The following is a 14,870-nucleotide window of genomic DNA, read 5'->3' on the forward strand; positions in this document are numbered from 1 at the left end:
CCTGACACTTTTGTTGCATTTCTTTAAATAATTCATCCTGGTTGCTTAAGCCAGAACCTGTGGATTGGTGGGGGGGGGGCAGTATTTTTAACTCTCCCTGTGGCCAATCCCTTGCATCTGGGAGGTTGCCCAATTCTGCAGAGCTTCCTTCTTTCCTGGAGGGTCTCGATTAGCTGATGTGACCCTCTACCAAATGTTGGCCTTGGCAGAAAGTTTGTGACTTTGTTTCTTGTTGCAGAAATCGTCCTTTAAGAAACCAGTCAGATTCATCAGATGATACTGTGTGTTATTAGCGAGCAATTCATGACTTCCCTTAGGGAGGACCATCAAGGGCGTAGGGGGAAAGTCTGTAGTATTTAATACAGTGGTTTGGGCTCTGGTGTGCCCAGGAAATTAGCTTAATGTTGTTATAATTCCTCATTTTGAGAATGCATTTTCCCTCCTGTTACACAGTTAATTATTTTCTCAACAATGAAAAAATACTTTCCTTTTAAAAACAGTTTTCAATGAGCTGTTTTAAAAAGCCATCTCTCTGCAGATGTAGAAATCGAGTAAATTAAGTGCCTTTCACAGCTCTGTGAGTGCTTTTAGTCCATCAGGTGACACTGAAGCTTTTAAAGTTGCCTCATTCACAGCCAGGGAGCACAAGCAAGCTAAGAATTGACATCACTGAGATCAACCCCATTTTCATTTCCCTCTGGTTCAGATATATAAGAGAAGTCAGTGTGGTCTGAAATTGTTAAAGAGAAGCAGCTGAATGCCTCCTAGTGGTATATTGTGTGGGCTAATTAAGAAATTTTAAAAATAATATTTATAGAAGGAATATTTTAAATTATTAAAACTTGTAAATGCAAAGTACTAAAACCCTGTGATGATAACATTCCAAATGGAACAAATACATTTTTTGCTATATAAAAATTAATTCAAAATCTTAACCAGAAAAAATATAATACATATGATGAAGATGACTATATTTTTAATCAAGATTTTTATGTTTTTGGTTCAGATTAGATTATTGCAACTGACTTTTAAAAAATTTAGTGGAACTATTTTGCACTTAAATATAGACAAATGTTGCTACTAAGATTGAATTGCTTTGTTTACATTTATCCCTTCAATTTGACTACCGTATGAACTTTAATTTCTTTGTATGATAAAACAAATAATGGCTTATAGAAATTTTGTGGTGCATTTTCAGATAGTTTTATTTTTGAATTCCATTTTTCAAGTCGAATGAAAACTTTTATTCATTCAGTGTCTTGAAAATGCAGACTATAGTAAAACTTTAAAATGAGGAAGAATGCTGATTTAAATATTGCTTTAAATGCTAAAAAAAAAAAAAGGTCTCAAGACTTAGACAAATATAATTTAAAATGTAAACGAAGTCACAGGGAAAGAATTCTGATGAGGGTCAGTGGGCGGGACGCGGGGGGGAGCAATATCCCTTTGTTAAGCATTAAAAAAATATTTAATTAACTGCTTGCCAAAACAAAACAATTAAAATGGCAATTACCTTTAAAATAGCATCAGTGTATTTGCAGCTGTTGTGGTATAAAGCTAGGAAGCACGATGTTAATCTGAAAGGAGCAGTTTAAATATGAAATTATGATGTCCTTGGCTTCCTGTGGTACAGCTGTCGAGCTCGGGCAGCGCGCTGGTCAATGGTGACATTCTCCGTGTCAGCGAGCAGCGTCTCCTGATACCATCACCCGCGGTTCACACGTCGCGGCGGCTCCAACTGTCGAACGCCAGGTCCCCCGGCGCTGCCGCAGCTTCCAGGCTCCCCCGCCTGGCTCACGTTTCATTCTTTGGCAATTTGCCCTAATGATATCCCTGCGGAGCCCCCAGCCTCGCCTCCCCCCAGACCGCATCACGGCGCATTCATCCCAGGGAGCCGGGCACCGGCAGCACACGCCGTAATTTCCCGCAGTTCCTGCTAAGACGCTGGCCTGATGTTTCAGGTTTACTTAGGTTCTTAGTTTTGACCCCAAACAGTCTATGTTACGAAGCTATAACCGTCCGTGTAAGATGCCCAAGAAGCTACTTTGCTGTTTATGCATTTTTCAGGACGGCTTCTGAAACATGAGACTTTTTTTTTACAAGCAGAATTGATCAAAATAATACGATTCAAGATCATACATGGCTTTATGAGCATGGTCCATCTTTGATAACTTGAGCGTGTCTCTCCGTGTGGAGGGTCAGCGGCCACTCACTGTTGTTTTCCTTTTACACTTTCTAGTTAACTGCCTGTCTGCACGGCTCGGTCGCCCTGCTGTACCCGATGTACTGGCAACACATATACATCCCGGTGCTCCCCCCGCACCTGCTGGACTACTGCTGGTAAGTTGGCTCTGCCGGCTCCCGTGGGCCCAGACTTGAGGACTGGGAGACGCCGCCTCATCTGCAGATTAAGTAAGCTTGGAGGGCTTACTCGTGTGTCTGTGTATGAATGAGACCTCTCAAATCCGACATGGAGATCAGCAGTAAGTATTAAAAGGTGGTTTTATGAAGGACAGGGTGGTTCTTTCCAAAGGTAGCAAGAATCTATTCTTGGCAAACATGAAGTTCTTTAGATTTCCTTGAGTTTGTTCTGTGGTCATTGAGATAATTAAATGCACAGATAGAAGCTGACCCAGTCTTAACAGCTGTGGTTAGGAACGTTTTGCAGAAGTTGTAGTATCAGTCAGAGAGCCTGTGTCCCAGGAGTTAGAATTTGTCTGCAGAGTCTTTCAGAATCCAGGCTGTCTCTGTAGGGGCACATGTCCATCCCCTCCACCCCAAGGCACGCTTTCCCACACACACTTCCCCCAGTAGCACGCCTGGTACAGATACCCGCAGAGGGCTTGCCTCGAATGCAGGGTTTCCCTGAGTTCCTGGTGGTGAAGTCAAAGCCTCAGCCTTGAGCCACTGTGAAAAGCAGTGTTGACATGTGTGGAAGTAATTCTGAAACACTTGTTGGCATCAGAAACACCTGCTGGTGATCTCACAGTCTGAATTCCGCTGGGCCTTCAGAACTGCCCCCGTCCTATTCCGTGGAGGCTGACGGAGAATTAGCCCCTCACGCAGCAGCCCTGTGGTCTTCCTCAGGACTTAGGGCGATCATCTTCTGCAGGCAGAGCTCAGTTCTTAAGAAGTCAGATAAAGTTTTTTACTCTGAACCATCCACGTGCACATGGCTTCCCTGGTGGCTCAGATGGTAAAGAATCTGCCTGCCAACCAAGAGATGCAGGTTTGATCCCTGTGTCGGGAAGATCCCTAGAGAAGGAAATGGCAACCCACTGCAGTATTCTTGCCTGGGAAATCCCATGGACAGAGGAACCTGCTGGGCTATATCGTCCATGGGGTTGCAAAAGAGTCGGACACGACTGAGTGACTAAAACAACAACATCCATGTATGTGCGCACACACACACAGAAAGGAAATGATTTTGACCATAATAGATTTGTTTTTATCACAACCAATGTTAATTTAAAAAAAAAAGCTTTTTTAGAAATGAAGTAGTTATTTTATTTTCTGATTTCATGGAAAAGCACATCAACTTGACATGTTTCAGGGTTGAAATTATCTAAGTTCATACAGTGAAGTTTTCTGTCAAGTTTTTATGACCAGGCCTCTTCCAAACAAGTGATTTTAATGACAGTACATATATTTTACCACATATCAATTAAACCCACCTACTGTGGGCTTCCCCAGCATGGTAATGTTACTAGTATTGATAATGCCATGAAGTAAGTTTCCAGTGACTTCCCACTGCCATCCTGCCCTTTGGGTGCTGGGAGGCAGAAACAGTTTGGAAGGAAACTGTAGGTATGTGGTTTAATTATACTGCAAAGCACCAGACACATGTCTGAGAGTACAGCTGGCTCTAGAAATAGCTGTCTTTGTATTCACTTTAGAGTCTTCTTCTCTCACCAGAATACTTAGACTAGACCAGCATCCTCGAAGGCAGGAACCACGATTCTTTCACATCAACATGTGCAGTAGATCTTTGCACATAGTATTCAGCAATTAAAACTTACTTATTTTCAATAATTTTGACAAAAGTATTAGAAAATGCATTGCTACATGATTTTAAAAAATCTGTGCCAATGGAGAATCCCTTGGACTGCAAGGGGATCCAACCAGTGCATCCTAAAGGAGATCAGTCCTGGGTGTTCATTGGAAGGACTGATGTTGAAGCTGAAACTCCAATATTTTGGCCACCTGATGTGAAGAGCTGACTCATTTGAAAAGACCCTGATGCTGGGAGGGATTGGGGGCAGGAGGAGAAGGGGCCGACAGAGGATGAGATGGTTGGATGGCATCAATTACCGACTCAGTGGACATGGGTTTGGGTACACTCCGGGAGTTGGTGATGGACAGGAATGCCTGGCGTGCTGCGGTTCATGGGGTTGCAAAGAGTCGGACACGACTAAGCGACTGAACTGAACTCAGTGGTTCAAGAACTAACACTTCTAATTGTGAGGTTTAAAATTACATTTTGTCATACATAATATTAGTGCTATTTTAATTTTTCTGTAGAAAATGTTCTGAAATCTTAGGAGGTAACATCCCTTTAAGTTCCATTCTCTGTAATGATGACACGTTTAAGACGTCCTGAAATGCTGTGTTTAGAAATGACCACTAACTCTCTCCAGAGATGTCTTACTGATACTTTCCAACTCTGCCCACATGTTCTTCTTTTTCAGCTGCTTCCCCTGAAATGAAGGAAGCTTGTTTCGTATCTAAGTCTTAGTCATTTCTGACCTCTGAAATAGCCCCTTTAGGACAGGTTCTAATAGCCTGCGTGCTAGGCACTTCCCTGGTCCAGAGAGCAGAGCCATGGTAATGAAGCAAAAAGTTATCTGAGAGTTCCTAAACCTTAAGGTCACCGTGATGGGCTCCACTTCTAACATAGGAAGCGGGCAGTGTAATCTACATTCTTTTTCCAAAATAGCTGTCTAAGACTCCAGCTCTCTTTCCTTGTCAGAAAATCCCACAGACTGAACTAAGAAAATGGTTTTCTTTTTTCTGCATCTTTGCCACTGATCTTAGCGTCATAATGATGTGTGTGCAAAAGGCAGAAAAATTTGAGATCATGCCTTCAATCTCATATTTTTTGAGTAAAGAAATTTTTGTATCCCACTCCAAAAATGGCACTAGGAAGATGTGACGGGCTAGTTGTGTATTCGCCATCTCTTGAAGGTGGTTGGACTTGCCCAGTCCCGAGGCAGTCCTGGCCCTTGGAGGTGTGTCTCTGGTATGGGCTAGACTCGGAGGGCCGCAATGCCATCTTGTGACCGTGGGTGAATAGCGCATCTTGGTCGGCTGACGGAGGCTTGCTAATTGGTCGGCTCATCCTTCATGAATCCATCCCTTTGTGGACCTGACATTTAGTAAATGTGCGTTCGCCAAGCTGTGAGTATGTGACATAATGAATAGGACTCAGTTTCCATCCCCTGGGGTCCCCAGACAGGAAGAACTTCCCACGTTCGTGCACAAGTGCATATGGGGAGCCCAGAGGAATACCGTGATGCCATAGGGTTTATGTCCGAGGCTCGTAAAAGAACCCCGATCGGAGCACCCAGGAGAAGTGCCCACCGTCTGCTAGGGTAGGAAACGACACCATCTGTGTTTTCCCCTTCCTCTACCAGTATCGGGGAAATGGGGAGTTTCTGTGTAACAGGTATAAAGTTCAGTTATTCAGCATGATTAAATCCTAGAGATTGGTATAACATTGTGCTTTTACTTAACAGTTACTCTATTGTAGACCTAGACATTTCCGTGGTAGGTGTTGATACACAGAACAGAACACGAAAAGAGTGCTTTAATGTAGGAGGCCTAGAGTGACGTTACCACATGGCCCTAACCTTCTGAGCCCTGAAACGCCCCCGGGGCGCTGAGGCCAGTGCCAGTGTGATTGCTCATTTGGGTGATAGTGGTCGAGTCATTGTTTTTATGTTCTCTGTCTATCTGATTCTTCTTCTTCTTTTTTTTTTTTTGAAAAGAACAGATTTAGCTTCTAAGAGAATAGTTTTTTTTTTTAATGGAAAATTATTTTGTTTAGACTACCCTAGCTTAATAGAGTACTGCTGTTACAGTCTACCCCATGGGTGGCCTCCATAAGAAAAACCTAAAAAAGAAAAAAGCTACTACAAAGTAATTATTTTTTATTTTTCAGTAAAGATTAATTGCTACCAAAAAGAGGCTGCAGTCATAATAGAGCCTTCTGTATCCTGTCTTTGCAAAATAATTCCATTGACAGAAAAATCTAGGATAGTTTTACACATAGATGATAAAACATCTGTGTTGCCAAGGATCTTTCCCTGACTTATTAATGCCTTAATCTAATTAGGAGATTTCAGCTAGGGTAGCAAAATTACCTTTCATGAGATTTGGCTGACTTAATATTAGGATGTAGGCAATCCAGTTTCATGAGGATGAAATAACTATTGAGTTTAGTGTGTATTCTGAAAAACATCATAATTATTTTAGGAAGGTGTGCTCTAGATTAATAATGTTTGCAGTCCAACACGTGTGTATTTTGGATTTTTCGGAAGTTAGATAAAACTACATAGAGATACCCAGTAATCCCACAGAAAAAAGTTTCTGTTACTTTATGGGTAGAATTCTGTATTGGATTTTTATTCTGACCTAACAGTTTCTGTAAGTTTATTGTTTATGCTTCGAGAGGTAATTAGCTTTCATGAAGCTTTAAAAGTATTATCTAAGGTATATTTGATAGGACTTCAGTTGGTTAGCTATTACTTTTGTCACTGATTTTTTAAAATCTGATGTATCCTGCCCCTCAACATAAGTAACATAGATATAATAATTATTTTTAGAAGGCTTAAATAGTTTGATGAACATTTATTATATTAAAATGTGCTTTGAGATCTGAGATTCCATGGTCTTCCTATATTATGAAACTTGTGGTCAGGTTTCCTAACCTGGGGTGAATTGGAAAATTGTGCAGTAACTTTAATTTGTACTATTTTGTGAAAGTTGCCTGAACCCGGTCGTAGGAGCCCAGAGTAGTTAGAGGCACACATTTTCTGTCTTCTGTGGAGTCCCAGAAGGAATCCCAGTGGTGAGAACTTGGATGGGGAACCAACTAGCCTACTTTTATTTAAACAAAAGTGCAACAGTCCACATTTATTCCTTCTCTCTCCTTTTGAAGGCAGAAAATCTGTTAGATCTTCAGGATATCAAGGCCTATAAACAGTTCTCGACTTTCAGTCAAATGGAATATCCAGAATATCAGATCAATTCCAGATGGCCCATTGCATAGAAGTTTAAAAAAAAAAAAAAGAGAAGGAACAAAGCTACAGAAGACAAAGACAACTGGGAATTAAAATCTAGGACGATATGACCAGACTAATGAGGAGTTAAATAAGAGTTTGAACCGCTCTTACTTTTTGTGAATTCTGGATGTGTGGATGTTAGTGGGAAGCCATTCATAAACAGATTAGGAACTGCTTGAGGTTGCTTTGAAAACTGGATCTGCCAAGGGGCCAGTTTTGTCTAGTTCTCAGTAGCAAAGTGGACATGCCAGACTTTGGCCAGCTCAGTTCTAATAATGACAGGAATGTTTGGAAAATTATGCAGATCCTTAGAAAAAGAATATTATCTGTTTCCATTAACAGAAAAGGTTTGCATTAAGTATCACACAGAGATGTATATAAAAGAAATGCCCAAATGTTTTATTTTAAAACAGCTACTAGCTTGCGTATCTTCTGTCACATTTGTAGGCACTTGTTCGTTTTCATGTTTCCTTGCTAAATAATAAGTTCATTTTGAAATGTCGAGTTGAATAATTTCCTCGCTGTATTTCATGAGAAATATTTCTGAAATTACCAGTAAGTCTTGACTTTGTGTATTATGAGCATCATTTAATGTCTGTATTCTCTGCTAGAATATCAGCCCCACGAGGGAGCGTGCTCTGTCTCTTCTGTTTACTGTGCCCTCACCCCGTGCCAGGTGGTGGTACCTGGGTCTGCTCCAGATACTGCGTTGAAGTAATTAACATCACTCTGAAACTTATTAGAGCAATTAAAAAATTTATTAAAATGATAACTTTAGTATCATTATAGGTTAAATAAATTATATTCATTTAATATTATTACTAAATATAATTTTATATGACAGTTGAAAGTGGGATACAGAAGAATGTATGGAGTTTAAATAAAAGGCACAGGACGTGAGTAGAAAGATAGCAGAGAAGTAGGATAGTGAGAGTGGCGGTGGCGGCGATTATTTATCTTTGCATCTTCGGTTCCCAAACTGTACCTGGCACACAGTAGGTCTCAGTAAACACTTTATGACTGACTGACTCAAAAATTTTGGTGTATGTGTGAAACCATAAATATATATTAATAAAATCATGTAAGAATCTAATTAAATAAAAAAATATACAAATACGTGTGAATAAATTTGATGATTCTTCAAGATATATTTGATAGGAAGTATATGGAAAAGATTCATCTTAGACAATGGGAGACCCTAATATTCTCCTTACATAAAACAAGGTTTTTTAAACATTATTAACTCTTCATTTAATTATAATTCTGTGATTTTATATACATCAACCTTAATTGGAATATATTAGTGGTCTCAGATTAAATTTGAGTTTTCTGAATGGAATAATTTTAACAATCTATCATGTGCTATGTTAGAACCCCCCATTTATCAATGTATTTTTTAAAGCATTCTGAATTACTGTATCACTGTTTCAGTTTTAATGAACTCTGTGAATATATACGTGTGTATTTTTAATTTAGTGCCCCCATGCCGTACCTGATTGGAATACACTCCAGCCTCCTAGAGGTGAGTATCTTTTAGACATGAGATAAATTAATTCGTAAAAGTAATAGTTAAAACAGTTGTGTTTTGAGAGAATATCAGTTGAATAGTACAAGGAAGTAACTAGCTGCATATTTAGAGTATACGTATGTGATCGTTTTCCAAACGGTGATATTGAAATAATCGTATTTAATCAGTATGCACAGTGGCTATTTTCAGTGGCCTGAGACCCCTGAAAGTAGCTTCTGTTTGGTTGCAGTCATGTGTTAAGTTTTAAATACTAAAAACTTAGTCTTTAAACCATCTTGATGATGCTTGAGATCTTTTATATCTATTTCTCTTTCAGAAGATATATTTCTATATTTTTAAAGCAAAAATGTTTGTAATTATGAATCATAAAGGGCAAATTTTTATTTTGCGAACTTCACTATAATCCATTATATCAAAATTTTATCAAAATGTGTTTTAATACACTAATTATGAACTTTTAAATTAGAATATAGCTTTTCAAAAATTTTAATTTTCAGTCCTGTTGGGACTTAAAAATGTGGGGGTTTTTTTAACTGTCATTTCAGAGTGACTTTTGTCATTTGTTATCACTGTAATGGAAAACCTTGACCTTTAAACACCTCAGACTTGAAATCAGTGAGATTTCCAGAGAGGACATCTTATAAGATTAGTTTCTAAAAAGTAAACAAAAGTCTTGGGTTAGTTGCCTGGCATCATTATGCCAGCTGATTTGTTCAATAAATTTCTTTGGCTGGTTGTCCATATTGTACTTTAACCCAGTTTCTGATAAGCAAACTTAGTGAGTTAGATTTGGTTTAATGATTAGTCATCATCGCTGTATCAATCCTCACTTTGCTGATCAAGGAAGATCCTGGGGATTATTTTTAAAACTCCTGAGCATCTTTTGTGGAGAGAGTATGCTTTAACCATTAATAAAGAATACGTCTTAATGAACTATAGTGGGTTTAGTTTCTTTTTAATTTTGAAGCCTGGATCGCAAAGCGTGATAACTCTGTATGTTGTTTATTTTTAGAAAACTTCTTAAAGGCCAAGGTACTTGTAGTGAAAACAAATTGTTTAAGATAAAACATAAATAAGTAGGTATTTAATCTGCTAGTAGAGTGTAGAATATATGACCGGCATTTTATTCATGTAGTTTGATTTCTTGCAAAAATTTAACCATGGTTGGTTGGCATGATTTTTTTTTTTTAAAGTCATCGAATTTGATTTTGATGTTAGTGCACATATCTATTTAACATACCTAACAGAACACATCATTTTTATAATACATTTATTTATGCAAATGAAAAATATTTGAAGTGGTTGTACCTGTTTTATTATTTTGCATAATGATTCTATATCAACTTTTAAAACAAAAAAGCTTTTCCAGAATACTGCAGCAGGTAGTACATGCTTTAACTATTCCATAAAATTTATCACGTTTATTGGACACCCGTTGAGAAAATCATTACCTTTTTAAAGAAACAAATTTAAGAATTTTTTACTCCTTATTGTCTTGGACAAGCAGTCCTTTCTACCTTTCAAATGGCTCTTATCATGAAGTGAGACTGCATGAAGCCACGATTAGATCAGCTGGAATCTCTGCTCCTTTTATACTCTGAACTTATTAAGCTGTCTTTATTTGGCTTTATTTGGTTTATTTGGCTGAATAGTGAATGAGAAACTATACCAGGAACTTCGGGAATGTCTTCAAACCAATTGGGTACCATTGAGTAACTTTCTTCTTAGTCTTTTACCGGGAGACACACATCCTGTATCAGAATTCCATTCTTATATGGCATTATTAGGCAGGTTTATTTTTAGCTAAAATTCTAATCTTTAGTGCTTTTTAAATTTTATTTAAGTGGAATTACAATTAAAATACAAATATATTCACACATTTTACACGTGAAATAGGACTGGCTAATTTTTCGCATTTTGTTTGGCTGCAAATACGACTGATTTTTTTTTCTTGGGGAAGTGTTGAAATATCCTCTTCCCTCTCCATCAAGAAGGTTTCAACACTTTTTATCAGTTTTACAAAGACTTTTAAACCTAATTGTTCAAAGATAGGAACTAAATGACTTTCTAAACCTTTTAAAAATTATTTTTATGTGGTTATAAGTAAAACCTGGCTAGGAATCTCTTTTTAAAATGTTTAAGTTTGCTTCTGAAATGAATGGTTAGGCGCATTTTGTTCCCCCTGAAAACTAGACTTTAGGGATAAAGTCCAGGCAGATTAAGGCCTATTAGTGATTAGGAGTAAGTCCGCAGAAGCTCCCAGTGCAGGGCTTACGTCACTGAATGATTCTAGACAAAGTGTCGACCCAGTTTCACAGCATCGTTTGCTGGCCGCCGCCATGTCCCTCCTGGCGTCTGTGTGCAGGTGTGTGCTGGCCTCACCTGGGATGAGGGCGACGGGCGGGGGACGCCAGCAGACTGGGTGGCTCAGCATCCTGTGTTGTCCTCAAGAAGACTTTCAGCCCGTGTCCTGATAGTATCTTTTTATTTTTGAGGGATAAAAAGCACATTCTCTTTCCACACTTTCTTACTCTTTCCTCACCAAAATAAGTTCATGAATTTTGTGAGACAGAAAAGTATGGGACAGAGGAAGAGATGCCATTTCACAGGCCATCTGACCTTTTATTCTTCTTTAGAAAATAGCAAAAGCTAGGTTTGGAGGGAAATAAAAGAGAAAATACATTAATCTGAATTAAAAAAAAAAAAAACATTTAAATTGCATACTATCTCCACCCCCTTGTAGAATTGTTCTCACTTTAGAGAGGCTCAGTGTATTGATTTATTGAAATGAACACATTTTCCATTCTTACCGATTGTTCCCTATAACAAATTTTAATGTTCAGCTATTATCAGACTTTTTTAATCTAAGAGAAACTTTGAAAAAAGTATACATTTCATACCAAGACTAATTTCCTTTATTCAGAGTTAAGTGTTAGTGATGTTACAAACATTTTGGGATCTATTTAGATGAACTCACTTCATTCCCTGAAAAAAAGCATCAGGTTTCTGGATTATCTTTACTATTTCTGTTTAAAAGGGCAACTTAGAATTGAAGATGGAAATTAAATTTAAGGTATACTTTTTCCATATAAATGCCATTAATATACACATATTTTTCTTCATAGAATAGGTTATTTTTATAGTTATGCTATAGTTGATTTGTAGATAACTACATATTTACATATGTAAATCTCTTTTACATATACATATACACATGGAAGGGAAGTGAGTTCATAAATATTTGGCACTGATATCACTATTATAAGTGATTCTCTGTTAATTTGTTAGAAATGGCCATCTTCTGAATCTTACTTTAGAATAATTATAGTGTCTTTTACAAGACAGGGCTTCAGAATCATGTGTGCGCTTGAGAATCCATATCCCACATAGACATTATGGCTTTCTTAATTCATAAAAACTCCCTACTTTAGACTTTCATTTTCCTAGCAAATTTAGCATTCTGCCCAGTACACAGATATTTGAAATTCTAAATAGATCGCAGAAATTCCAGTCGTGGCTAACTTAAAAGATTGTCCTGGCCAATTTAATATTTAGGGTGTTTAAATTGAAAAATGGCTGTTATTCTAGAATGTCACTTTTAAAACTATTGCACTGAGATTAATTGGTCGATTGCTAGTTGAACTATGCAATTATGGAATTCTGAGTTGATGGATATATTTCATTAATGTACATATTACTTATTTTCACTAGGGAATAACATTTGCTATCATTTAAATAAGACTAATAGAATTATATGATTTAAGTAGACATATTAGTTTAGATAGGAAAAATAAATTATAAATGTTTCTTTAAGGATACAACTTTAATAGATTTGTGCATGCATTGGGATCATTTGGCCATTTGACTAAGCTTTCAAACAAATATGACAAGTCACATAGTTGATCTGATAGGCTGTTAAATTTGATCCTTTTTATTAATTTCATTGGATAAAGAATACAACAAATTCTGTATTACTGCTGTCATTTTTTCTTATTTAGCTTTCACTTATAAGTCATCATCAACTTATACCAAATTGATACGGAGATAATAGAGGAAATATTTACTAATTTAAAACTTGATTTACTACTTAGTCATATTTATTGTTTTATGTTAACCCTGAAGTACGATTTATGCTAAAAATAGCTCTAGAACTGGCTACAAGTTCCTGTATCATAGGATTGAAATTCAATTGGTAAAATTTAAAGAATATAAATATTTACAGTTTATTATAGCTGTGTGCCTATTTTGTATTTGTTGTAATATCTCTTTGGTAGTTAGATCACATTTAGTTGCTCCTAACTAAATTAATATTTTTAGGTGAGTAAACATTCTATTTTAAGTACTTTTTACTCTTACTATTTTGAATGGTTGTAGATAGACTTTCGCATAAGGCAAAATTGTTTGTATTCTTTCATAGTGTAGAATTTTCCTTTTTTTCTAAGGCCAATGCATTAAAATTAATTTTCTCTACATGTCTAAGCTCATGATAGTTTTGGAAGGAAACTATACTAAGATGTATGTTTATAATTGTGTTTTTTAAACAGAGAGTGAAAAATAAATCACTGGAGGATGTGGTTATGTTAAATGTTGACACAAACACTTTAGAATCACCGTTTAATGACTTGAGCAGCCTTCCAAGCGATGTGGTAAGTGTGGAGGGTGTTTTGTGGTGAACATACGTGTGTGTTTTCTCCTGGACCCTTGAATCACCAGGAGTTGCTTTCCCACTTTTTCTGTCTGAAATAAAAGGGTTGCCTATGTGCATGTGGTGTGAGAGGAAGCAATGTAGAGCCTCAATTTAATATTTTTACCTTTTGGCAGTCGAGGAGATGTCGAATGGAGCATCACATTCCTTATTGTAAGAGCAGGATCGTAATTAAACAGCTCGATGCATTCATTAGGCAGAGTTTCTTTAAGCACAAGTCTCTTCATCTCATCTTAATCATTATATTACAAAGTAGGCATTTCTGTCTGCCTGGTGGCATGTCTTGCAGAAGAATGAGCGAGTTTTTGAAGGCAAGAAGAAGAAGGGGGCCAATTATCGGCTTTTGCTTCCCTGCCACCTGCCAGCGCTTTTCCTTTTAATTAATGAGCTGATGGCACTGGTCAATATAATAAGAAATGCTTGTACAGTTGGGGTCAGAAAATTCTGGCTTTGATCTCCCTCAACTTTCTGAAACATTTATTTGTTTTCTCTAAATTATTTCAGTTTTATTTTTAATCTTTTCTCTCCTGCTGAGGGCCGCAAGAATGAAAACCTACACTGTCATTTGCTCTGGCAGAGCACAGACTGCTTACTTAGGATTCTATTTGTAAATTAAACTGCAAACCCAGTTTGTCATAAAAGACATCTGATCCTTTTGAAATGACGAAAACTGTCTTTTGTCTGTAAAGGCTGATAAATTAAGTGCCAGCTCTCTTTTGGTCTTTGATCTTGCAGAGGTTTGTGTGTGTGTGTGTGTGTGTGTGCATGTGTGTGTCTGCAGCTTATAATAGGATATATTCTGTATTTTGTGTTAAGTGGTTTTCAGAAATGCATTTTTTTGGCCTTTGTATTACTTAGAACAGGGTACAAATGCAGATTGTACTGCTTCTGTATATATTCTAATGTCTATTTAAAAATACCTATGTAACATAATTCTAATTTAAAGTAACTCCCTTTTAAAAATCCATTTATTCAGCTATATTAAAATTTGGAAATAACCTTCAAAATATTATTTTCAGTAATATTGCAAGTACTTTGAAATCATTATTAGGTTTGAGTTTTTAATTATTTTTTTTTCAAACTCAAAAAATACAATAATACTTGCCTTGATTGCTTTTATGGCTGCTGATAGGAAAAACGTGACTTTAAAGTCAAAATCAGATTATTTATGCCCATAAATAACCTAAAATACTTGCTGACCTTGAAGCAAATTAACTACTTTATCTCACTGTAGTAAAATGTGTGCTATGTATGAATAAATCCAAACCTAGGCCAGTGAAGAATTATATTATCTTTTTAGCTCATTATAACTAGATTGCCTCATTATAAAAATTTTGCAGAAGCTGCTAGAAAG

General features: G+C 37.0%; 1 protein-coding gene across 35 annotated transcripts in view; it reads left to right on the forward strand.

Moving 5' to 3' along the window:
- Positions 1-14,870, forward strand: part of DENND1B (DENN domain containing 1B) — a 279,101-nt gene that overhangs the window by 170,688 nt on the left and 93,543 nt on the right. For all 35 annotated transcript variants that reach the window (XR_015143006.1, XR_015143008.1, XR_015143009.1 and 32 more), the window contains 3 exons: positions 2,240-2,340; positions 8,760-8,805; positions 13,356-13,457. Coding sequence is in view for 30 of the 35 variants with exons in the window: in XM_086343186.1 (XP_086199312.1) it covers positions 2,240-2,340; positions 8,760-8,805; positions 13,356-13,457 (249 nt within the window). In the remaining 5 variants the exon portion in view is untranslated. The remainder of the gene's footprint in view (positions 1-2,239; positions 2,341-8,759; positions 8,806-13,355; positions 13,458-14,870) is intronic.

Source organism: Bos grunniens, chromosome 16, assembly GCF_055505025.1.
Source record: "Bos grunniens cultivar Pamir isolate PY7600 chromosome 16, Bosgru_T2T1.0, whole genome shotgun sequence".
NCBI classification, from domain to species: Eukaryota; Metazoa; Chordata; class Mammalia; order Artiodactyla; family Bovidae; genus Bos; species Bos grunniens.